Source organism: Chrysemys picta, chromosome 2, assembly GCF_011386835.1.
Source record: "Chrysemys picta bellii isolate R12L10 chromosome 2, ASM1138683v2, whole genome shotgun sequence".
Lineage (NCBI taxonomy): Eukaryota > Metazoa > Chordata > Testudines > Emydidae > Chrysemys > Chrysemys picta.
This window is the reverse complement of record NC_088792.1, coordinates 147,303,005-147,327,590: the sequence shown is the minus strand read 5'-3', so window position 1 is coordinate 147,327,590 and position 24,586 is coordinate 147,303,005. Positions and strand designations below refer to the sequence as shown.

Genomic DNA, 24,586 nt, shown 5'->3' with positions numbered 1-24,586 from the left:
CCTGCTTGTTAAGCTGGTGTCTGGAGCCGGCCCTGCCTCCTGCTTGGCAACAGATACCATCCCAGCTCTTCCCAACACTCATAGATAAACTCATAAACCATCATGATCATCTAGTCTGCCCTCCTGCACATGGCAGGCCACAGAACCTTGCCCATCCCCTCCTGTAACAGACCCCTCACCTCTGGCTGAGTTACTGAAGTCCCCAAATCTTGATATAAAGGCCCCAAGTTACAGAGACTCCACCATTTTCACAAGTTTAAACCTGCAAGTGACCCGGGTCCCATGCTGCAGAGGAAGGCGAAACCCCCCCAGGATCTCTGCCAGTCTGACCTGGGGGAAAATTCCTTCCTGATCCCAAATCTGGTTGTCAGTTCGACCCTGAGCATGTGGGCAGATTACTACACCTGGGGAAGAATTCTCTGTAGTAACTCAGAGCCCTCCCCATCAAGTGTACCATCACTGGGTGTGGGGGGTATTTGTTGCCAGCAGTCGCAGATCGGCTCCGTGCCATTGTAGGCAGCCCCATCAGGCCATCCCCTCCATAAACTTAATCAAGCTCAGTCTTGAAGCCAGTTCGGTTTTTTGCCCCCACTCCTCCCCTTGGAAGGCTGTTCCAGAACTTCACTCCTGTGATGCTTAGAAACATTCACCTAATTTCGAGCCTAAACTTGTTTGTGGCCAGTTTATATCCATTGGTTTGTGTCCACATTGGTGCTTACCTTAAATAACTTTCCTCCCCCCCCCTCCTCCCCATCCACTGGAGCCCCCTCTCCGGCCATGGATGCCTCCAGCTCTGGCCACGTGTGTCTGTCCAGTTGCACCACCGCCCCCACCAACCTCCCAAAGGGATTTTTAATGGCCTTGTTTTCTTTCTAGTGATGGTTCATTTGCATACGAGTCAGTTCCTTGGCAACAGAGCACCAATCAGCCTGCAGGATCTCTCTCCGTGGTAACCACCGTGTGGGGCGTCAGCAACAACACGTCCCAGAGCCAGGTACCCGCGGCCACCTCCCCAAGTCACGGGGACACAGCTGGGGGTCCCCTGGGCATGGCAAGGTCAAGGTCTAGAGAGCTGCCCAGAGCTGCGGTGTTTTTGGGAGCCCCTAAAACATTGCCAAGGGGAAAGCATCCCTGAGACCTGTCATGGGACCCGTACCCACCTCCTTCCCCTCTGCCAATCCCTTCTCCCCACCCTTTGTCCCTGCCACACCAGCTCCCTACATATGTCCCATCCCAGCTCCCTTCCCTCCAACCCCAGTCCTTCACGTTCTGCCTCTGCCAACTCATCTCCCCACACACACCACCCCCACTCCATCAGTTCCCCACAAACACCGCCCCTTGCCAACTCTGTGCCCACACATGTTCCTCCACCAGCCCCCCTCACCCCTCCATCCCCCTCTTTCCTTCCCCCACTCCAGGCACACTGCTGGGGCTTGGGCTGCAGCCCCTTGGCTAAGGGGGTATGGTGAGGGGCTCCCAGGGCTGGGGGCTGCCTCTCTCACCCCCTCACACCACTTCTCTCGGGATCTTTCCTGTGCAGGTTTTTGGAAACCCCATGGGCCCTGGGGGAAACGCCTCTGGAAACCCCATGATGCCCGGCATGGCTGGCAGCGGCTCTGGAATGAACTCGCCTCAGTTTATGGGACAGCAGCCTTTCCCGGAGGGGGCCACCGGCAAGGGCTACGTGCAGCAGGGGATGTACGGCCGTAGCACTTACCCCGGGGGGCCGGGCTTCACCACTAGGTAAGGGGGAGGCCTTGGCATGGCTCGGATGGTGTCATGCCCAGTCTCTGTGTTGGTGGGAGTGCTCTCCTGAGCACGATGGCTTCTCAGGGTCATGAGCAGCCCTGGTGTGATGGGAGAATGAAACTATTCTCTCTAATAAGCCCTCAAACACCCCATGCCCACACAAACTGCAGTGCTGTGCTCCCCCCTGCTGGCCAGATAAAGAGCCATCCCCATTCTCCTCCCACCATCATTGATGGCACTGGGGAGCCCAGTCTTGGGATGGGATGGAGGCTCCTTCTGGGAGATGGTGGGGTGGGGGAGGAAACGCCATTACGGCCTTCAATGGGGGGAGTCCCACAGCCCTTTGCAGAAACGGCCCTGTGACACACACACCCCCTTTTTTCTAGTTATGCAGGCAGCCCCAATGGCCCCGGCGGCATGGGCCTCCCTTCGCACACAGGCCGGCCCCCAGCCGACTTCACCCAGGCGGCTGCTGCAGCCGCTGTGGCCGCAGCAGCTGCTACAGCCACGGCCACGGCCACGGCCACGGTGGCCGCCCTGCAGGAGAAACAGAGTCAGGAGCTGAGCCAGTACGGAGCGGTAAGAGATGTGCCCCCTCTGCTAGCTGCTAGCAGGCCGGGGGCACTAGGCTGTAGTATTAAATGGGGCGTGTTGGCGTAACTCTGGGGCCCAGGAGCCCCGGTGGTGGGTACGGGCTGGGGATGGTGCACAGGTGCCTCAGCATCGACAGGAGCAGTGTTGGCGTTCTGGGGGCCTGGCGGTGCTAGGTGCTAGGTTGTGCTGGGTGCCCCAGTGGAGAAGCAGGGTGTTGGGGTTGGTGGGAACCCCAGCTCTAATAGATGTGTAGGAGGGGAGATGGGTGCTCTGGCACTGGTAGGTATGTGTGGGGTGGGGTAGGTGATGTCCATGGGGTGGGGAGGTCAGTGATGGGAGTTGGGTGCTGGGTGCATGTGTGGGGGGGTGAGTGATGAGTGCTGAGTCTATGTGGGGGTTCAGTGATGGGGTTGGGGTGTGGGGGGTCAGTAATGGGTGCATGGAGGGGTTAAGTGATGGGTATATTGGGGGGTCAGTGATGGGTTTGGATGTTGGGGGGTCAGTGATGGGTGCATGGGGGCTCAGTGATGGATTTCGGTTGGGGGGTTCAGTGATGGGTGTATTTGGGGGGATCAGTGATGGGTGCGTGGGGGGGGTCAGTGACAAGTTATGTGGGGGGTCAGTGATGGGGTTGAGTGTGGTAGTTGCTGGGTGTATGTGGGGGGTCAGTAATGGGGTTGGAGGTGTGTGGGGGGTTGCGTGGGGGGGTCAGTGATGGGGTTGGATGTGGGGGATCAGTGATGGGTGCAGGAGGGGGTCGGTGTGGGGGGATCAGAGAAGGGTGCATGGGGGGGGTCAGTGATGGCATTGGCAGTGTGTGGGGGTGTCAGTGATGGGATTGGTTGTGGGGCGGTTCAGTGATGGGTATGTGGGGGTGTCAGTGATGGGGTTGGTTGTGGCGGGGTTCAATGATAGGTGCAGGGGGGGTCGGTGATGGGGTCTGTGGGGGGGATCAGAGAAGGGTGTGGGGGGGGCAGTGATGGCATTGGCAGTGTGTGGGTGTGTCAGTGATGGGGTTGGTTGTGTGGGGGTTCAATGATAGGTGCTGAGTGTATGTGGGGATTCCGTGGCAGGGTCAGTGATGTGTACGTGGTGGGGTCAGTGATGGATTGGGTGTGTGGGGGTTCAATGATGGGTGCTGAGTGTAGAGGGAGTCAGTGATGGGTGTATGTGGGGGGTCCGGTATGGGGTTGGTTTGGGGGGGGTTCAGGGATGGGTGTATGTGGGGGTCAGGGATGTGGTTTGTTGTGGGGGTTTAGTGATGGGTGCATGCAGGGGTCAGTGATGGGGTTGGGGTTGTTTGGGGGGTTCTGTGATGGGTGCGTGGGGGGGGTCAGTGATGGGGTTGGGTGTGGGGGGGGTTCAATGATGGATGGGGGGGGTCAGTGGCGGGATTGGATGGGGGGTTCAGTGATGGGTGCTGGATATGGAGGGGGTCAGTGATGGTGTATGTGGGGGGTAAGTGATGGGATTGGATGTGGGGGTTCAGTGATGGGTGCATGGCGGGGGTCAGTGATGGGGTTGGGTTTGGCAGGGTTCAGTGATGGGTGCTGGGTATGGAGGGGGTCAGTGATGGGTGTATGTGGGGGGTAAGTGATGGGATTGGATGGGGGGATTCAGTGATGGGTGCGTGGTGTTACCCGAGGTTCTTTCAACCCAAAGCTCTTGGTAACTTTTACCCTGTGCGAGGTGGTGTCAGGAAATAAATCAGGGGAGACACGGCCGTCCGACCGATAGATGGCTGGCACAAACAGGACAGCACAAGAGGGCTTTCACTTAAAGCTAAACTTTACTTAGTCTCAAGCATTTACACACGTCTGCAACAGGTTAGTAAAACACCCCCAACCCTCGATAATTACCGGAGCTGAGTGTGGCTCTCGAATGGCACAGCAGCAGCCTTCCGTTGGCCAAATCTTCCGTCTGCCGCTGGGGACCACAAGATGTGTCCAGAGGGAGAGTCCCTGAAGAGCCCCTCCTGAGGAGTCCAACTACCTCAAACTTTTCCCCTTTATTTATACATTAATAATACAATGACATGTCACTTAAAGAAAACCTATTAAGCAAGCAGTTTCAAAGGTCAAGCAAAAGGTTTCCTTCTGATCATCCATTAACCAGTTGTGGTTTTTTCCAGAGTTTGCACGCCTTGAGGCCCTGATAGACACATTCCTGAGGGCACATATAGACAAGCTTCCTATTTTTCTAAAATGCATATATCAGCAATTTCAACACAGTTCTTATCAGGAAGGATGCGGGGTCAAGCTGCCCTTTCTGTGGCACCCAAATCCCCCTCCCCTCCTGCCTTGGTTATGTTATGGCTGCTGCATGGCCATTTTACGGCCTGCTGACTTGGCTGCTTTTAGCAATAAGCAATAGTGATCCGGGCACTTTACTGGGTTTGCCAAAATCTCCCCGTACAGTGGGGGCTCAGTGATGGGGTTATATGTGGGTGGGGTCAGTGATCAGTTCTGGGAGTGTATGGGGGGTTCCTCGATGGGATGCGTGTGGGGGGGTTCAGTGATGGGTGCTGGGTGTATGTGGGGATCAGTCATGGGGTTGGCGGTGTGTGAGGGGGTCAGTGATGGGGTTGGATGTGGGGGGGTTCAGTGCTGGGTGTATGTGGGGGGTCAGTGATGGTGTTGGGGTGTGGGGGGGTTCAGTGCTGGGTGCATGTGGGGGGTCAGTGATGGGGTTGGTGGTGTGAGGGGGTTCAGTGCTGGGTGTGGAGGGGGTCAGTGACGGGTGTATGTGTGGGGGGGTCCGTGATGGGGTTGGGTGTGGTGGGATCAGTGATGTGGCTGGATTGGGGGGGGTCAGTGATGGGTGCAGGGAGGTGTGTCACTGATGGGTGCTGGATGTGCGGGGGTCAGTGATGGGTGTCGGGGGGTCAGTGATGGGGTTTGGTGCTGGACACCTCGGCAGTGCTGAGTGCTAGGGTGTGAACCAGGAATTGTTGCAGTGCCCCATGTGCTTTGTTTCCTTTCCAAGTGGTTCTGATCTCTCTACTTATTTCTCCAGATGGGGGCCGGGCAGCCATTTAACAGCCAGTTCCTGCCTCACTCGGGCCCCCGTGGACCCACTGTGCCAACTGGGATGAACCCTGCCAGCATGGGGGGCGTGATGGGCCCTTCAGCAATGTCTCCCATGAGCATGAACCCTGCCAGGGCCCCTGGCATGACCCCCTTGTATGGAGGACAGAGGCTGCCCCAGCATGGGTACCCCGGGCCCCCACAGAGCCAGCAGATCCCCCGGCAGGGGGTCAAGAGGGCATATTCCAGTGACGTGAGTACGAAGCAGGGATGAAGCCGACATGACCAGTGGGCAGGGGATTTGTGTCCCATTGCAATTAAACAGCCCAGAGTGACCCCTCATGCTGGGACCCAGCCTGCCGCTGCCCAAGGATGGGGTCCTGGGCCTGGCTCCTGCCTGGGGAGGCTGGGAGCCCTGCAGCTCTGGAACCTCTTCTGTCCCCTCAGGAGAGACCTGATGCCCAGCTTTAACCCTGAGCTTGCCAAAAGTGATAAGCCGAGAGTTCCCCGGGGCTAGAGGAGGGGGAGCTACTGCAGGCCCCACAAACTCCAGCCCCCAGGGTGGAGGCACTCAATGGTGCTGGGGGAGGCAGCATTTTCAGCGAGGCTCCTAGCTCTCAGCTTCAAGCCTGACTGGGGCGACTCAGCCGATTACTGGGCATGGCTCTTCTGGAGTCTTGCTCAGCACTGCTAGGCAGTGAGCAATGCATCACCTCTGTGCTGGCCTCCCAGAGGTGGCTGCATGGGGGGTTCCGCTCTTCCTGCTTTCAGGGCTGTGATGCCATCTTCTCTCTCCCTCTCAGGGTTACCCTGGGCAGCAGTACATTCAGGGGGCTCAGTACCCCACCCAAGCTGCCCAGTATGCCCCCAGCGCACCCCAGCCATCTGCCCCGTCCCCTTCATATCCTGGCCACAGGATGCCCATGCAGCAAGGAATGGGCCAGTACCTCTCCGCCTCTGGCTCCACCGGACCATACTACAAGGTACCTAACTGTCAGGATAATGCTGCAGAGACTATATGGGAGGAGGGTGTTGGGGGGCATTGTACGGGGTAGGATATGGCAGCCTCTACTGGGGGGAGCACATTGTCTTAAAATTGCCCCTCACCCCCAATTGCTCCAGTGCCCCCTGCTCTAGGAGCTTCTGGGGAGTTAACCCTCTGTTTCCCACAGCTGAACCCCATCGTAGAGAGGGCCCAATGGCTTTTCTGGGGTGAGCCAGCAAGGCAGAATTGGGAAAAGAACCCAGGAGTCCTGGTTCCCAGGCTCAAGCTTTAGCCCCAAGACCATCCTCTCCCGTACCCCATGGCTCCTGTCTGTACCCCTGACCCATCTTGCTGCCTACACCCTGAGATGAGGCCCCCCCAGGATGGGGTGAGGAGGCCAGTCTAGCGGGTCTGGGGTGGGCTGAAATCTGAGGACTGGGATGCTCCTCTAAAGTTGTGCCTTGGGGTCATCTTCTTCCCAGCCAACTGACCAGTTCAATGGGCAGAATGCCAGCTTCACCAGCTACAGCCAGGCCTCCATGAACGGGGTGAGTCACCACACCGAGGGCCAGCCCTGGCACCTCCCTGCTCTGGGACCTAAGGGGCAGCCAGGCCTGCTCTGAACCCAGTACTGCCCCCTGTTCCTGTGTCCGCTCTGCCTCCCCTGGTACTGCCCTATTACTGCACCTGCTCTGCACCCCAACCCCAGTACTGCTTCCCAGTACTATGCCCGCTGTGCCGCCCGGGTCCTACCACCCTAGTATGGTGTCCTCTCTGCCCCGATGGTGCTACCTGCCAGTCCTGCATCCCCTCTGTCCCCCAGCATTGCCTTCCCAGTACTGTGTCCACTCTATTACAACTGCTCTGCCCGCCAGTATTGCACCTGCTCTGCAGCTTCCCGCCAGTCCTGTCCCCTGGAACTCCGCCCACTCTGCCCCCCAGATGCTACCACCCAGTGCTGCCCCAGGGGCGTGCTTGTTCCAACCCCGAGTCCCCTGGCTCATCTGGCAGGTTGCTCATGGGCATGCCAAGTAAATTCTAGAGGCACCAGTAGCTCTCCCTGCACTCCAGGGGTCTCCCAGCCTCCCTCTTTCCTTGGCATCTCTGCCCAGAGGAGCAGGCCCCCTACCTCTACCTCCCTCCCACTTCCCCCATATCTCCTGTTCCCCTCCTAGTCCCTAAGGGGACGCGCCCCCTATGCTAAAGGTTGGGTTCCCCCAAAGGCTGGGTGGGGCTTGCTCTGACGGCCACGCTGTGTTTGTCTCCCTGCAGCCTGGTCGGTCTATGCCTGGCTACCCCAGCTCCCCGCTGCCCGGGAACCCCACACCGCCCATGACGCCCGGAAGCACCATCCCGCCATACATGTCCCCAGGGCAGGACGTCAAGTCTCCCTTCCTGACAGACATCAAGCCCAACATCAGCTCCCTGCACCCGTCGCCTTCGGGTGAGTCCCATCTGCAGGACTTCGGGATCCAGCCTGGGCGCCGGAAGCAGAGGAGTGCCTTCCTCACCAGCTGGGCCACCCGGGCCCATCACCCATGGGTGCTGCAGAGAGCGTGGGGGTGAGGGGATGAATCCAGAGGAGGGGGAAACGCAGCAGCTCCTGGGCTGATACCCTGGCTGCTCCGCGACCTCGCTAGACGTGGGCATGGAGGCTCCAGGCCCACAGGGCAAGGGGGAACAGCACAGGGGTCTGTCTCTCTGAGCTGGGATGGAACTTGGGGGGCACGGCCCCTAAAGGGGCAGATGGAACGTTGAGGGACTGGGGGTTCCATGGCAGTTGGGGAGGTGGAATCAGGTCGGGGGAGGAGCTAGCAGAGGGGGAGGGGCATCTGGGGCTCCACCCAAAGAGGGGAGGACAGGACGCTGCCCCCTGATCATGTTTGGGAGGGGAGGAAGGGGCAGGGGGCTCCAGGCCGGCCCCATGGCCTGGCGCCCCCTGCAGCTGGTGCCGGTGGTGCTGCGGGTGCGGTGCCTGCCGGTGCCCATGGCCCTGCACCGCTGGCCCACCCCCAGCCTGAGCCCTCCTCCCCCCACCGCAGGCAACCCGTGCGAGGAGCTGCGCCTGACCTTCCCTGTGCGGGATGGGGTGGTCCTGGAGCCCTTCCGCCTCCAGCACAACCTGGCCGTCAGCAACCACGTCTTCCAGCTCCGTGACTCTGTCTACAAGACGCTGATGCTGAGGTGAGGCCTCCCCCTTGGCTCCGCTCGCAGCCCCCCTCACCCCGCAGGGCCCCCCCCATCCCACTGGGGTCATCGCAGTGCCGTAACAAGGGCGAGGCAAGTGAGGCATTTGCCACAGGCGCGCAAAGCGGAGAGGCGCAGCTCTACCACCCAAGCGGGGCGGAGAAAAAAAAAAACACGATCGGCGGCGCTTCAGCAGCAGCTCTACCACCGCCACTTCTTCGGTGGCAATTCGGTGACAGCGGCAATTTGGTGGCAGGTCCTTCCCTCCAAGAGGGACGGAGGGACCCGCCACCGAATTGCTGCCGAAGAGCCTGAAGCTGGCCCTTGCCTCAGGTGCAAAAATTCCTTGTTACGGCTCTGGGTCATCGTCACACTGGCCTGGCCGCTCTCACACCTGCTGGTGGAGATGCAGCCTGGCCCAGCACCGGGGCAGTCCTGGCACCGGGATGGTGCCTGGCCCTCCTGGCTGTGCAGCAGTTTTGGCATCCCCCTAGGGGCAGGCCTCCCCACAGCTGCGTCTGCTCCTTTGCCCACCCCCCAGTCCAACCATCACCCTCTGGTCCCTCCACCCCAAGGCACTGCCCTCTGGCCCCTTCATAGCTAGGATCCTCACCGCTGAGTCACAACGCCATCCCGTCTGCCTTCTCTCTGGCAATGGAGAGAACCTGGCCGATGCCCCGCCCCTGGCCCTGGAGCTACCCTGAGTCCCTGTTCCACAGGCTCCTAGCCTATCTCCCTCTACGCCATCCTCGGCCCGTCCAAAGAACTCTCTGGGGTCACTCAGCTAGCTTTCCTCCTGCCCAAGGCCTGACCTGGAGCTCCAGTTCAAATGCTACCACCACGAGGACCGACAGATGAACACTAACTGGCCGGCCTCAGTCCAGGTCAGTGTCAATGCCACGCCCCTGACTATCGAGCGGGGAGACAACAAGACTTCTCACAAGCCCCTCTACCTGAAGCAGGTGTGCCAGCCCGGGAGGAACACCATCCAGATAACCGTCACCGCCTGCTGCTGTGTAAGTGACCTGCACTCCCCTGCCTGCCCAGATTTGAGTACATGCACGGACTGACAAGCTCGCAGAGCCTGCCAGATGCACAGAAGCGTGTGTGTGTGTATATGTGTGCACACATGCTTGTTGTAAAGTTACATCACACCGTGGGCCCAGTCCTGCTCATTTGGCACTGGTGCAACCGCTGCTGGAATCCTGTGTCCAGTTCTGGTGCCCACAATTCAGGAGACGTGTTGATAAATTAGAGAGGGGGCAGAGAAGAGCCACAAGAATGATTAAAGGATTAGAAAACATGCCTGAGTGTGAGAGACTCACAGAGCTCAGTCTGTTTAGCTCAACAACAACAAAAAGGCTAACAGGTGACTTCATCACAGTTTGTCAGTACCTACGTGGGGAACAAATATTTTAATAATGGGCTCCTCAGTCTAGCAGTGAAAGGTCTAACATGATCCACTGGCTGGAAGTTGAAGCTAGACAAATTCAGACTGGAAATAAGGTGTACATTTTTACCAGTGAGAGTAATTAACCAATGGAACAATTTCCTAAGGCTCATGGTGGATTCTCCATCATTGACATTTTTTAAATTAAGGTTGGATGTTTTGCTAAAAGATCTGCTCTGGTCTATCGCCTGGTTCCATTTTTGATTTTTCATCAAAGAAACAAATGCTGAATGTTTCCATTCGACAATGCTGCTGCCACACCTCATGGGAGTTGTAGTTCATTTTCCTCTTATGCAACATTCTACTCTAAGGGCCAGGTTTCCGAGCCAGACTTGCTTTCCCATGATGCACCACAGCCAGGGACTCCCATGATACCACCACCTGCCTTCATCAAGCGGAGAAACTGAAGTCCAGCCCATAGAGAATGAGAGCATGAGGCACCTGAACTCCTATGAGGCACCACAGCAGCATTACCAAATTGAAATATTTTAGTTTTCATTTTTTTGACGAAAACCCAAGATTTTTCATGGGAATAAAAACCAATTTCCTGACCATGGCCAGTCAGAGGCCAGACACCACACACCATCTCTGCCAGGCCAGGAGATGTGGGCATGGCCTCCCAAGGGCAGCTGTATCTCACAGCATCCACATGCTCCATCCAGCAGCACCCCGGGGGGGCACCCGTACCTTCACCTATTGGAGACAGTGTGGTCTGCTGGTTAGAGCAGAGCAGTCAGATCCAGGAGTCCTGAGCTGGAGCCCTGGCGTTAGTAGGGAGGGTGGAGTAATGGTTAGAGATGGGAACTCACTCCTTAGTTCTGTTCCTAGCTCTGGGAAGGAGTGTGGCCTAAGCCATGTGCACACTAAACTTACCTTCCAGGCTTGCTTAGTTAAAGCATGTTGAGCTCCACCATTTAAAGGCACCAGAGAAGGGCAAAAGATTATTAATGGTTGGGATGGTTCCCAATTGGTTCCTTACTCCCAGCATGCACCACCCCCCAACAGAAAATCTAGCCCTGACTAACCAAGTTTGGCTAGTCCAGCAGCATGGCAGCCCCATCCGCTGGAGATACAGCGCATCCTGGGGTAGGTGGATTGACCTCTGGGGCAGGTGGATTGACCTCTGGGGCAGGTATTCCAGAAGTCACAGCCTGGACTCTGGGAGGGAGGGGAAGAACCAGAATTGGATTTCTATGTTCCCTGGAGCAGACTATGAGAGAGAACCTAAATTCACAGCTTATTGAACCAGAAGGGACCACTCGGATTATTTAGGCTGACCTCTGGCATAACACTGGCCATAGGACTGCCCTGAATTAATTCCTGTTTGAACTAGAGCAGATCTTTTAGCAGAACAGCCAATCGTGATTGAAACCTTGCCGATGACGGAGAATTCATCCCAACCCTTGGTCAGATGTTCCAATGGCATATTACAGTAAAAACCACAAAACCAAAAAAAATCAACACCTCGTGTGAAAAGAACATTAAGGTTGAAAAGTCAAGTACTCAAAAGCTAGGAAATTCCTCAATATAGGTTGCCTGTGCACTTTGCTTATACCAGAGGGCAACCCCTTGTCATGTTTTAACCCCCGCCCCAAAGCATAGGGGTGCTAGAGCTTCTCAGCGAAATGCTTGCAAGAGTTTTTTGGCCATGGGCAAAATGAGGTGTTATTCCCTAGTCTTGGTCTTGGAAACAGCTGAGCCCTTTTCGCTGAAACTTGCCCAGAAAATGCAGCCTGAAGCAGACTCTCGGTGTGGAAAAGTTCAGCCTGAGCAGTTAACATTTGGCAAAGTTATAAATAGCTAAAAAAGGGGTCTTAGAATGGGAAGTGTTGAGCAACCTTAATCCTAGGTGGCACTACTGCTGCCACCCATAATGTCCCCCTAGAAGGGGCTTTGGGTTCAGCCTCCAGGTAGCTGGGAAAGCTCTGCTCAGCCTTTAGGGATGAGATGCAGGGTGGCCCTGACCACGTGTACTGGACACAGTCTATAGCCATGTCATTAGGAGTGTGGGTGGCCATTTAAAAGGGCCAGGGACTCCAGACACACTAGAAGGCTCAACGAGACAGTTCAGTGGAGCCTGTTGGCTGGGATTCTTGTGCAGAGCCCTGGGGATCTACTGGTGCAATCGATAGATGTGGATATGGAAGCCTGGGGGCACTGGGGGAGAGGCATGGCAACGCTGGTCTGATTTGTGCACACGCACAAATGCTCGCCCTCTCCCGGCCCAGCTAACCTCTCTCCTCTCCTCTTTGCAGTCTCACCTCTTTGTCCTGCAGCTGGTGCACCGGCCCTCCGTTCGGTCAGTGCTGCAAGGGTTAATAAAGAAGCGCCTGCTACCAGCCGAGCACTGCATCACCAAAAGTGAGTGCTCCCGTTGGGCCGCAAGATGGCTCCTTTGACGTGTCATGAGCTTGGAGGCCTTAGCCCTGTGGGCAGTGCTCCTGTTGGAGCTGCTGTGAATGGGAGCTGGAAGGAGGAATTCCAAGCAGCGCTGGGTTCTGTCTTTGTGGGCTTATAGTTAGAGAAAGGGACTGGGAGTCAGGACTCCTGGGTTCTCACCTTGGGCATGCCCCTGCCCTCCTCTGTGACTTAGTTTCCCCAGCTGTTAAGTGGAGATAATGATACTGAGCTGCCACACAGTCAATTAGTGACTAAGGAGCTTGGAGATCCTCGGGTGAAAGGCAAAGAGGAGGGCAAGGAGCTAGTAATTAGGGCACCAATCAGTGCTCCCCCATCCAAGCCCAGCTGGTGTGTTCCTAAGGGCTCTCCCCTCCTGCTGGCTCAGGTGCCCATCGCAATGGGCTAGTGCAGTTCATACACATCTGGGCGTCTGACCCTTGACATTCCAATTCCTTGTGCCAGGGGTGGCGTGCATGCCTTTGATCACCAGGGGGCACCCTAGTGGTGACCAGCACTTACACACACCCCCAGCCTGAGTTGCCACCAGCTGACCCATAAGAGCAGCAAGGCCTGGTCGCAGCACTGCCTGTTAACTCTGCACAAGCCCCCCCACTCTAACTAGCCCCCCGCTGGTCTTCCCTCCCAGCCCTGCCATGTGAAGCAAGTCTCCCTAAGGGGTTGGAGTGAGGGGCTGTGCAGCTTCCTGGCAGGCTGGCTCCCCAGGCCTGGAACCTTCCTCCGCCTGAGCCCAGCTCCCCAGGAAGTGACGGTGCTGTTCTCAATGGCCTTTCCCTCTCAATACCTAGTAAAGCGAAACTTCAGCAGCGGGACGATCCCAGGGACTCCAGGTCCCAATGGGGAGGACGGCGTGGAGCAGACAGCTATCAAGGTGTCGCTGAAGTGTCCTATCACCTTCCGGAGAATCCAGCTCCCTGCCCGAGGGCATGACTGCAGGCACATACAGGTGAGACCCCAGCCCCACACTGCTTGTGCTCCCCGCCAGGCGTCTGGGCTCAGGCACATGCTGAGAGGAGCAGAAATAAAGGGCTCTGACTAGTGAAAAAGGGACAGAATGGCAGTGAGATCTCTCAGGCGGCAGAAGAGTCTTTCCAGGGAAGGGGTGGGAGACCCCTCACTGAGGACATTGTAAGGCTAGGCTGCTAGCCCAGTGCCTGGGCTGTCTCTCTCCCTGCCACCTGGAGGCAGCACTTTGCTGCCTTCTCCCCCCTCCACCCCCAACCACCAGGGTGACTGCTTGTCTCACTTTCTCTCCCTGCTCAGTGCTTCGACTTGGAGTCCTACCTGCAGCTGAACTGCGAGAGGGGAACGTGGCGGTGTCCTGTTTGCAAGTGAGTGGTCATGCTCTGTGGAGTGGGCAGCCCAGACTGACCCCCCCCCCCCACTCCCCACCTCCTCACACTCTGGCTGAACTGCTGTCACGGGGCAGGGGAGAGCGGCACCAGTGTAGCAGAGTCTAGTGCTCAGAGCAGGGGGCTGAGAAGCTGGAGAACTGGGTCCTACGCGCAGCTCTTCTGCTGGGTGACCTGGGACTTGCTCTCTCTGTGCTTCAGTTTCCCCCTCTGTATAACGGGGATAAAGATACCAATCCACCTTTGTACAGTGCTTTCTGACCCACTCTCAGGGCCCAGGGGGTTTGTGGGGGGAGGGGAGCAGTACTAGGTTCCTCTGGCTGTGGATGCTGTTTTGGATTTGAGTCCCCAGCTCCTACGAGGAGCTGAATGGTGTGACTGGGCTCCGTTCTCAGACCCCTCCCTTGTCTTGTCCTCAGTAAAACAGCCCTACTGGAAGGACTAGAGGTGGATCAGTACATGCTGGGGATCCTGATCTACATTCAGAAGTAAGTGCCCTGCTTGAGTTCCCGCACTGTGCTGCACTGTTGTGTTTCCCTCTCGCCACCAGAGGGCAGATGTGTGCCAGAGAGAGAGAGAGCTGGTGGAGTTAGTGGCTGTCTGGGGGCACAACCTGCCCCCCCAAAAGCCAGGCCGATTAGGGGATTTGCTCTGGAGATCCCTGACCTGCCCCCTGCCCTCCCCCCGTCCCCCGCACCTTGGAGAGGGCAGATGGCGGAGGGGCTGAAGGGGGAATCCCTGTGTGCAGTGGAGGGACATCCGGGCAGCACATGATTTGGGTGGGGTCAGTAGGGACTCCTGGGGAATGGACAGCTCTGGGTGGGAGCCCAAGGGATGGGAGAGCTGTGCCTTGTGGGACAGAGCACCTTGCAGTGCTCTCCAGAGACCCTGCTTAGTGGGAGAGGGGAACAATACGTTTTCCCGGGAGACCCCAGAACAAGACTGAGCTGAGTGCTGGGCTGTGCCTGTCCCCAGGGCCCAGTGCAGGGTTCAGGCAGTGGCTGGGTGTGTCCAGCTAAAAGTCCCATCTTAGCAGCCTCAGCAGAGAGCGCTGGACACCCCTCCTCTTCCACCGCCAGAGGGGTCCCTCCAGCACAGCCTGGGGCAGTCTGGGGGGAAGGCTGCACCTTGACAGAGGGCTCCAGTCCCTGCAGCTCTTGAACTGGCCCTTCCCCATGACTAACAGGACAGACCAGCACTAGAGGCTGGGAAGGCTGGGCCCTGCCTGCAGCCGCCCCTTGTACAGAGCCCCCTGCCAGCCCTGCTCCCACAGCCCTCGTCATGCCAGCCCTGCTCTGCTGACTCCTCTGCCCAGCTAAACCCAGGGACTTCAGGGAACAGGTCCGGCCCACCCCCAGGAAGGGAGAGGCCGACTCCAGAGCAGCGCCCAGCACAGGCGACAGGGGTCTCTGGAGGGCTTTGCCAGGATGCATGCCACCATGCTCCTTCCTCACCCCTCTTGGAAAGCTGCCACGCCCAGGGCTGCTGCAGCAATAGCCCGGTTGCCCCAGGCTGGCTGATGTCAGGGGCCCTGGCAGTCCCCGCAGGTGTGTGAGCTCTGCCCGCCCTGACCTGCCCCTCTGTGCCCACCCAGCTCCGACTATGAGGAGATCACCATCGACCCCACGTGCAGCTGGAAGCCAGTACCCATCAAGCCCGACATCCACATCAAGGAGGAGCAGGACGGCCCTGTGCTGAAGCGCTGCCGGACCATGAGCCCCACTCACATGGTGATGCCCAATGTCATGGAGATGATCGCCGCCCTGGGCCCCGGCTCCTCACCATTCACGCCCCTGCAGCCCCCGCCCACCAGTGGCAGTACCAGCGACTACAGCAGCCAGAGTGAGTGACTGGGGGGGACTGGGCCTCTGGGCTGGGGGGAAGGGGAGAGAGGGTCTCAGGTCGGGGCGGGGGACGGACAAGGGGGCAAGGAATGGGGCCTTCAGGTAGGGGGGCAGGGAATGGGGCCTTCAAGTTGGGGGACAGGGAATGGGGCCTTCAGGTAGGGGGCAGGCAAGGAGCAGGGAATGGGGCCTTTGGGTGGAGGGATGGGCTAGGCATCAGGAACGGGGGCCTCTGACCAGAGGGAAGGGACAAAGAAGGGGTCTCCACTGGCTTCCTTTTGGGGGAGCAGGCAGGGCAGGGTGGCCAAGAGGACCCCGCTGCTGGATGAAGTGCAGGGAGGCGCCCTGGAGCTGAGTGTGCCCAGCAGCTCGTGATGGGATTCCTAGGGAACTGCCCATGAATGTCCTTCCTCAGAGCGCCCCGCCCCACCCTGGCACACCTGGTTCTGCTCTGACAGGGTTTCCTTTCACAGGTTCCAGCTTCTCCGGCCCCGGCAGTTTCCCGGACTCGTTCCCTCCCACAAACCCCGGCACCCCAACGTTAAACGAATTCACTCCAGGGCCTCCCCCCATCTCCTACCAATCGGACATTCCCAGCAGCCTCCTGACCCCCGAAAAGCCACCGGCTCCCTCCATCACCGGACAGGTCAGCTGGGCTTCCCTGGAGGGGGCAAGGGCTGTGTGTGTGTGGGAGGGGGGTGCTCTCCCTGTGGCTGGGGTGACCCCACCTCTGTCTGTGGGAGCTGTTCCTCCCAGGCCCTTGAGCAGTGGAGCTGACAGGATGCTGCGCTTCCTCACTAGTGTTTGTGCCAGCTCGCAGCTGGTTCACTGGATATGCCCAGGCTGCTTGGCAGCATGTTGCCTTGCCCAATAGCATCCTGTCCTTTGATTGGTGGGTTTCTGAAGCGGGCGTGGTTATTTGCCATCTGGTGCAGGAGAGCCAGAACCAGGGCCCAATCTCCAGAAGTTGGTGAGTGAGAGAGCACCTCGCTTTGCTGCGGCCCGCACTCCACAGGGGGCAGTGTGGCAGGCTCTTCGGGAAGGTGGGAATGCAGGGGTACCATTCTGCCTGTTCACATCAGCTGTAAAATACCAGGCTCCATGAGGGCCACGGGTTGTTGTGAGGGGAGTGTGGGGCAGGGTGTATGTCAGTGGCATGTTTGTGGGGGTGTTGAGGGCAGGCGTGTATTCTGGGTGTCAGTATGGCCTTGGGTGTGACGCTGGGGTCCTGCTTCAGGCCTGGCCACTCCACACCTCAGAGAATGGTTTCTCATCGCCAGATTTTCTTCCTCTCTCTCAGATGCCTCCATCTGGCAGGATGGATCCATCCCACAATCCTGTGCAGCAGGGGCTTCATAACCCCAACCTCAGTGGCCAGTCGGGACAGCAGCTCCATCATCGGAACCCTCCCCCCCCGCAGTCCCGGCAGCCCATTGGGCAGGCGGGATCCGGGGGTCCAGCGCATGCAGGGGATCTTGCCTTTAACCCTGGGTCTGGGATGGTGGGGCAGCCGGGCATGCCGGGAGCTGGGGACGGGCCAGAGCCTTCCCTCGATGTAAGTAACCTGACTCCTCCTGAGTGTGCGCTGCCCAGCTCCGGGACTAGTGTGTGGGGCTGCACTCCCCCCCAGCACTGAATCTTCTTTCTCTAAGCAGGGCAGGGGAAGCCCTGAGGCACCGGTCTGCACTAGTTGCAGGGACCTTCCGGACTGAGGCCCAGTTCTGTGATTAGCCAACAGTGCCTGGGCCCATTACTAGCTGAGCTCACTGGCACCTGGCTCCCATGCTCACTGGGGATGGAGTCTGAGAAACTTGTGTGCCAAAGAGCCCAGCTCAGTGCCCCCTGCTATTGAAGTGAAAATCCCCACATGCTCAGGGCAGGAGGGCTGCAGGGACATGTGCTCTTCAAAGTTCCCCCGCGCCACTTAAGGCAAGTCAGTTTCAGATCCAGCGGTATGTGAAGCGGCGATGCAGCCAGCCTCATGGCCGACCCCCTTGAACTGCCCTAGCTTGATGGATCTGCCCCCACCTTGCAACAGGGCAGCTGGAGGTGTGAGACTCTGAGCCACGCCCTCCGGGAGTGCAGTCGAGTGCCTTCGCCACACAGTCCCCGCGGAGGGTGGTTTGTTCTCCACGTGGTCTGGCTCCCACCGGCTTCCCCGAAGGCTTCCTGGCTGCAGGACTTATGGCCTCAGGCCTGGGGCGCAGATGGTCTTGGGTTGGGAATGAGGCTCGATCCCCATCCCATCCCCCCGTCGGACTCTTCTGGGCAGTAGGTCAGAGGTTTGAGGTCCACTCGGCTGGTGCTGCATTAGAGGGGCGGGGGAAGAGGAGGCATGCCCATAGCCAGTGCTTCCTCATGCTGTTCCCTTTGTGCATCCCCTTCCTATGTCTGCTCAGAGACCCCCCGGTCATTGGCGAGGCTGCCACCCCTTGGGCGCTGTGCTGTCTCAGGCCTCCAGCCAGCGCTAATCCCACTCTGCCCAGCCAGCTGAACCCAGAACCATCTACAGCAGCTGGAATTTCCTGTCGCCTTCCCCCGCTGCACAGGTGTCTCATTAGTGCACTGTGGGGCTCAGCTCTTGGCTTCTGCCTGCCCCAGACACGTCATCGCTCCAGAGATCCGTGCCCCAGCGGGGACCCAGTTCTCCCCAGTCCTGCAGCACCACATGCCACTGTTCACAGTCGCTCTGAGCTCGCTCTGAACCAGGAGCCCCCGGGGCTTGGGAGTCTCCCTTGCCCCTGGCCGGGGAGGGACTGCCAAACACATCAGCTGCTTGATCTAGCTTTAGATCAAGCTGCCCCCTCTCTGCTGGGAGCTGGCATGGTTTTCCCAGGGGGCTGTGACTGGACATAGGGACCGTGGTGTTAGTGGGGAAGGTCCCAGCACTGGGGGAATAGGCTGCCCCCACCCTCTGGCTCCTGATCTCCCTGCAGGAGAGTTTGCAGCTGCTAGCTATTTTGGGGGCTGACAAAAAAAGGTAACCTTTCCACATGGCTTGTGTGGGGCAGGGACTCGGAGGCTGCAGCCCCTCTTCCCAGCCCATCCCCCTCTGCTCCATAGGTGCTCAGCTAGCAGTTACTCCTGCTGGGTTTTCAAAACCAGGCTGAAGAAATCCATTGAACTGCCATGCCCAGAGCAAACTGGGCAACACTGGCTCACCACAGCTCTCTGGGCAGCCTTGGGCCCTCGCACCAGCTGTCGCCTGACATGCCAGGCTGGGTGAGATGGGGCCAAACGTCCCGTCCTAGGTAGTGTTTTGTAGCCTGGAGAGGAGGTCATGATGTGGCCCCAACAGAGTGCTGGAGGGCAGCTCCCAAATTCTGGAGCCTAGTGATGTGCCTGATCAGAAGCTGATCTCTCCATGTGGCAATGCAAGGGTGGAGAGGGGATAGCCCGGAGCTTGGCTTCATGGAGAGGAAAGGTCACCTGCGATTAGGGGTCTGTTCTAGAGCTGGGGCTGGAGTCAGGGCTCCTGGGTTCTTTTGTGGCTGTGCCATTTACTTTCTCCCCTTGTCCAGAGCAACACCCTCGGCTCTGGCTTTTCCCCAGGGCGCTGGGCGGGTTGTTGCTGGCTATGGGCCGCCTGCGTGGCGTTCTCTGGGCCCAGGGTGCCCTAGTAATTTCGTTCTGTTTCTTGCCCTTAGCTTCTTCCCGAACTGACAAACCCCGATGAGCTGCTCTCCTACCTGGGGCCACCAGATCTCCCCAACAACAGCAACGACGACCTGCTCTCCCTGTTTGAGAACAACTGAAGCCATCCCCGGTAGAACGCAGCCACCAGGCCCAAAGGCCCTCCATGCCCTTGTCCTTGCCTCCGCCCTGAGGCACCTCCACACTCATCCATCCCACAGCTTCCCAGACACGCGCCTCTCCTCTGCACTGGGCAAGGACCAGGGCTGAGGCAGCCCAGGACTTTGGCCTGGGCAATAACCCCCTTGTCTGAACTCTCAGAACCTGCCCCACAAAAGGGACCCTGGAGCAGCTGGCTCTGGGAATCCTTCCCATGCAATGGAGATGGCCCTCTCAGACCGTTCCTGGAGCCTCCGTGACACAGACGCACTCGGGCTATGCTAACGTGCCAGGTCACCAACATGCTGGGTGTACTGGCCTCACTGATTGGCCCTGGAGGTGTCCTACAAACCACAGCTGGAGAAGAACAAAGCGGAGCAACTTCTTGGAATGGGGCTGGTGGCACCCAGCCTCCCCCTGGCTTCCTCTGCTGGCTCTAGGATGCTCAGCTCTGCCTGGGTGCATGGAGGTTCAGGATGGAGACTGGCACCTCTGTGTACATTGCCGCACAGCCTAAGGCCATTGGGGACACGTGCTGAAGGAAAGCAGAGAGCCATGGAGCCCAGTATGAGGTTCACTCCCAGGGCCTGGCGAAGCAGACACAGCATTGCCTTTGAAGGCCTCCAGAAGCCATCTCCACCCATCCCAGCTCCTAGATGGGCACAGCACCGAGTTGGCTTAAGGGCTCCCCCCAGTGCTCATGTGCTCTGGCTCCCTGCCATCTCTGGGAGTGTCAGAACATCACAGGAGCATGCTTGGAGATCCACCTCTGCTCCCTGCTCAGCAGGGTTGGTCCAATGATAAATTGCAGTGGAAGTGGGGGGGGGGGGGGGGGGGGGGGGGGGGGGGGAGGTCTGGAAAGCCTCTTCCATTCCTTTCCCCGGGACTGCAGCAGCAAAGGAACCTGGGTCCATCAGAAAGACCAGGCAGTTCCCCAAACGCTCTGACAGACTGACTCCATCTGGTGATGGGTCATCTACAAGCACAACGATGTACATAGTTTAGAAACACTAAAGGAAACAAACCCAATATATTTAAAGGCAAGTGGGTCGCTCTGGTGTCTAGTTCTGGGGGTCCCCCAGCCCCGGGGCAAGAGTCCTCTGTATAAATGTGCATATGCTCCCTAGTTTGTAATATAGACCATTCCATGTGGGACCACCCGCACCACAAAGACTGCTGCTTCAGCCAGAGCGGGACCCCTTCCCTCACATTCGAAATGTCTGTCCCACCCAAGCCAGGTCTGGCTGCCGAGGATGGGAACATGCCCAGCCAACCCCGGAAATCAAAGCAAAGAGTCAGTCCAAAACGCTGTGGTTTTGGAACCTGCCACCCCACCTCTCCACCCCCAGTCAGCGCCCCTCTCCAACCAAGGCTGAATTCAGTGTGGTGGAGAACAGGTCCCAGAGGCGGCCTGACGGGGGAAAACCAAACCATTGTCCCTGACCGGATTTCTTAGGCCGGAGTCCTGTGTCTGAGTGCTGATGACTGTTTAGTTTTGTGTATCCCGTTTCATTATCGCTATATATTAAAGGATTTCTTTTTGGTGGGGCTCACTGAATCACCTATGTGCTGTTGGTCTGAAGTGGTGAACTTGTATTACAAGATCAGGATAGGAGCAGGTTGAGGGATGAGAAGGCTCCAGACATCTCTGATCGGGAAGTAGCTTTAACATGGAACACCAGAGAGAGAGAAAGAAATCAGTGTAGAGGGGGGCAGGTTCCAAATCTCTCCCCTCACCCTGGCCCTCTGCTAAGAACATGCAGAGTCCAGTTTACACATAGCCCTGCTAGCAGATGCCAGAAACGTGGGCTAATTTAGTGCTGAAGCAGCATGGGAGATGCTAAGTGGAACGGCATCCCAAGTTGTAGTGATCCTGATTGATTTGGGTCAAACCGAAATCTGGTGGGATGGGAAGTCAGTGCAGTGGGGCCAGTCCGGACTGGAGAACTGGATGGGGAGAGGATGGTCACTGAGGTGTTACACAGCAGTGATATCTTCAATGCTAATGTTTTTTGTCAATAACCAAATTTTTTGATCCAGGTATTGCCAAGGTCCAGACTCCAGAGAAAATAATACAAAAATAATGATAAGTAAATAAGAAGATTTCGGGGTCCGTTCAGAAGCATCTGGTGGTCCAGTTTTGGCCCCGTGGGCCACCTAGTGACTCCCCTGGGGGCTAGAAGAAATGAAAGGCAGCAAAGTGACAGGTCAACTCCCCACCTGGGAGGGGAGTGGGGATGGAAAATCTGGGGAGTAGCTGTAAGGGAAGATATTGACAGGCTGGGATCTACCCGGGGAGATTTTGGAGCGCAGAGAGCTCTCCAAGGCAGAAAGAGAGCCGGGGGCTCGAAGCTGAAGCTTTTAGACTAGAATTAAAAGGTGCCCGTTTTTAACAGTGGGGGGAAATTAACCACTGGACCATTAACCACTGGACCAGTTTCCTAGGGATGTGGTGGATTCTCCATCACTTGGAGTCTTAACAAGGTCTTTCTAAAAGATATACTCAAGCTCAGAGTCATGGACTGGATGCAGGAATCCCTGGGTGAGGTTCTCGGACTGGTATTTTACAGGAACTAGATTAGATTATCATAATGGTCCTTTCTGCTCATAAGACCCCTGAATCTTCCACCCTCAAACCAACCCAAAACTGTTTGTGGGGTTTTTAACTGCCCTGGTACTTGCTGGATACCAAATAAGTCTCATCTAAGCTACACCAAAGGTGACTTGCGATCCAAAGAGCAAAGAGACTGGTTGATGGGGGAGCCATCCCAATCTGTATCTTCCCAGGAAAGGATCTGACAGAAGGAAAAGAAAGCACGAAGCCCCTGATTTCAGCAGAGTGAGGGATGTGGTCTCTGCCAGCAGCCGTACCAGGACAGTAAGACAGCAGGTTGGAATGAAGGAACCCAGTAAGTGCAGGAGGACTTATGAAAATCCAACAGTGGGGAAGATGACTGGGGAAAGCTGAAAGGCAGCAGTTTAGGAGCAAACATCCAGCCTCATCCAAGAAAGGACGTGTGGAGCAAGAAGCAGCCAATGCAGCTGCCCCAGGAGCTGCTCAGAGATCCGAGGTGGGCAAAAGGAGATAAAGGGGAGATCATCAGAACAAAGCCCGCAGGGGAGAGATGACGGCACCAATGGGAGCACAGGGGTTAAGGCTGCCAAGGGGCTTACCGGGAATGAGCTCAGAATCCTAAATCTACCAGCAAGAAAGAATCAGAGAATATCAGGGTTGGAAGGGACCTCAGGAGGTATCTAGTCCAACCCCCTGCTCAAAGCAAGACCAATTCCCAACTAAATCATCCCAGTCAGGGCTTTGTCAAGCCTGACCTTAAAAACCTCTAAGGAAGGAGATTCCTTCCCTCCCTAGGTAACCCATTCCAGTGCTTCACCACCCTCCTAGTGAAAAAGTTTTTCCTAATACCCAACCTAAACCTCCCCCACTGCAACTTGAGACCATTGCTCCTTGTTCTGTCATCTGCTACCACTGAGAACAGTCTAGGTCAATCCTCTTTGGAACCCTCTTTTAGGTAGTTGAAAGCATCTATCAAATCTCCCCTCGTTCTTCTCTTCTGCAGACTAAACAGTCCCAGTTCCCTCAGCCTCTCCTCGTAAGTCATGTGCTCCCACCCCCTAATCATTTTTGTTGTCCTCCTCTGGACTCTTTCCAATTTTTCCACATCCTTGTAGTGTGGGGCCCAAAACTGGACACAGTACTCCAGATGAGGCCTCAACAATGTCAAATAGAGGGGAATGATCACGTCCCTCCATCTGCTGGCAATGACCCTACTTATACAGCCCAAAATGCCATTAGCCTTCTTGGCAACCAGGGCACACTGTTCACTCATCCAGCTTCTCACCCTTTTCTGCAGAACTGCTGCCGTGCATGGGATTCTTCTGTCCTAAGTGCAGGACTCTGCACTTGTCCTTGTTGAACCTAATCAGATTTCTTTGGCCCAATCTTCTAATTTGTCGAAGTCCCTCTGTATCCTATCCCTACCCTCCAGCATATCTACCACTCCTCCCAGTTTAGTGTCATCTGCAAACTTGCTGAGGGTGCAGTCCACGCCATCCTCCAGATCATTAATGAAGATATTGAACAAAACTGGACCCAGGACCGACCCTTGGGGCACTCCACTTGAGACCAGCTGCCAACTAGACATGGAGCTATTGATCACTATCCGTTGAGCCTGACGATCTAGCCAGCTTTCTATCCACCTGATAGTCCATTCATCCAGTCCATACTTCTTTAACTTGCTGGCAAGAATACTGTGGGAGACCATATCAAAAGCTTTGCTAAAGTCAAGGAATAAAACGTCCACTGCTTTCCCCTCATCCATACAGCCAGTTATCTCATCATAGAAGGCAATTAGGTTATTCAGATGGGGGGGTCTCTATGAATAAGAGGGGATGAACCGGGACTGAAATGGCTGGAAATAGAGCTCTTGAGAGAAGCCATCCCTTTGATCTCAGACATTACCCTCCGGTGTAGATGTACCCACTGGCTACCCTGAGCCAGTGCCACACAATGCTGTGGGGGATTAAAGGGATTAGCAAAGTGTCCTACTGACAGACAGTGCTGGAAGGGGTCCAAGGGCTGAAGCAAAGCAAACATGGTTCCAGCCTTTACAAAGAAGAAGAGGGAGCAGGGAAGGAGCACACTCCCAGTCTGACATGCGTGAGGTAAGGGGGGGGGGAGAGTGAGGCACTTGCCTCAGGCACACAAAGCCGAGGGGTGCAGAAAGCAGTGGAGAAAAAAAAAAAAAGCACCTCGCACAGAGATATTTATAACCCAGGTGATCTCCCCCCCCCCCTCCCCACCTGCTCCACCCCTACCTCCCCCGGGTGTCCCCTGGCCCCGACTTGCTCCCCCCCCCCCTTCCTAGCCGGAGCAGAGAGAGTCCTGTCTTTCCCTTGCAACAACTGCTGCTGCAGGATCCTAGTGCCCCCCATTTCAACTGCCAGGGCAGACTCAGTCAGTCAGGGCAGACTGACTGAGTCTGCCCTTCCCCCTCAGACCCTTTCATTTTCCAATGGGACCCTCCAGCAGCACAGGGGGCCCCCCTCACCGGCAGTCACCACTCCTGCCCCATGCTGGGCAAGGGGGCAGCGCCATCCCTCACCCCCAGTGAGGCTACAGTGAGGGGCAGCAGCAGGGGAGGAGGTGCAAGCAGCACCCAGGCACCCAC

The 24,586-nt window shown here is 57.2% G+C and overlaps 1 protein-coding gene across 3 annotated transcripts in view; it reads left to right on the top strand.

Moving 5' to 3' along the window:
• The window catches only part of ZMIZ2 (zinc finger MIZ-type containing 2), a 46,899-nt gene extending 25,953 nt beyond the window's left edge, over positions 1 to 20,946 (top strand). Inside the window, exons 3-19 of one of the 3 annotated variants that reach the window (XM_005291553.5) lie at positions 877 to 994; positions 1,541 to 1,743; positions 2,136 to 2,328; positions 5,359 to 5,622; positions 6,173 to 6,352; positions 6,837 to 6,902; positions 7,627 to 7,798; positions 8,397 to 8,538; positions 9,347 to 9,557; positions 12,247 to 12,352; positions 13,198 to 13,355; positions 13,673 to 13,740; positions 14,181 to 14,249; positions 15,356 to 15,603; positions 16,079 to 16,251; positions 16,906 to 17,160; positions 19,253 to 20,946. In XM_005291553.5, the coding sequence (XP_005291610.1) occupies positions 877 to 994; positions 1,541 to 1,743; positions 2,136 to 2,328; positions 5,359 to 5,622; positions 6,173 to 6,352; positions 6,837 to 6,902; positions 7,627 to 7,798; positions 8,397 to 8,538; positions 9,347 to 9,557; positions 12,247 to 12,352; positions 13,198 to 13,355; positions 13,673 to 13,740; positions 14,181 to 14,249; positions 15,356 to 15,603; positions 16,079 to 16,251; positions 16,906 to 17,160; positions 19,253 to 19,360 (2,734 nt within the window). In that variant the 3' untranslated portion in view covers positions 19,361 to 20,946. The remainder of the gene's footprint in view (positions 1 to 876; positions 995 to 1,540; positions 1,744 to 2,135; positions 2,329 to 5,358; positions 5,623 to 6,172; positions 6,353 to 6,836; positions 6,903 to 7,626; positions 7,799 to 8,396; positions 8,539 to 9,346; positions 9,558 to 12,246; positions 12,353 to 13,197; positions 13,356 to 13,672; positions 13,741 to 14,180; positions 14,250 to 15,355; positions 15,604 to 16,078; positions 16,252 to 16,905; positions 17,161 to 19,252) is intronic. The other 2 variants (XM_024105224.3, XM_042859896.2) reach the window with 2 other exon arrangements.
• The last annotated feature ends 3,640 nt before the right edge of the window (positions 20,947 to 24,586 follow it).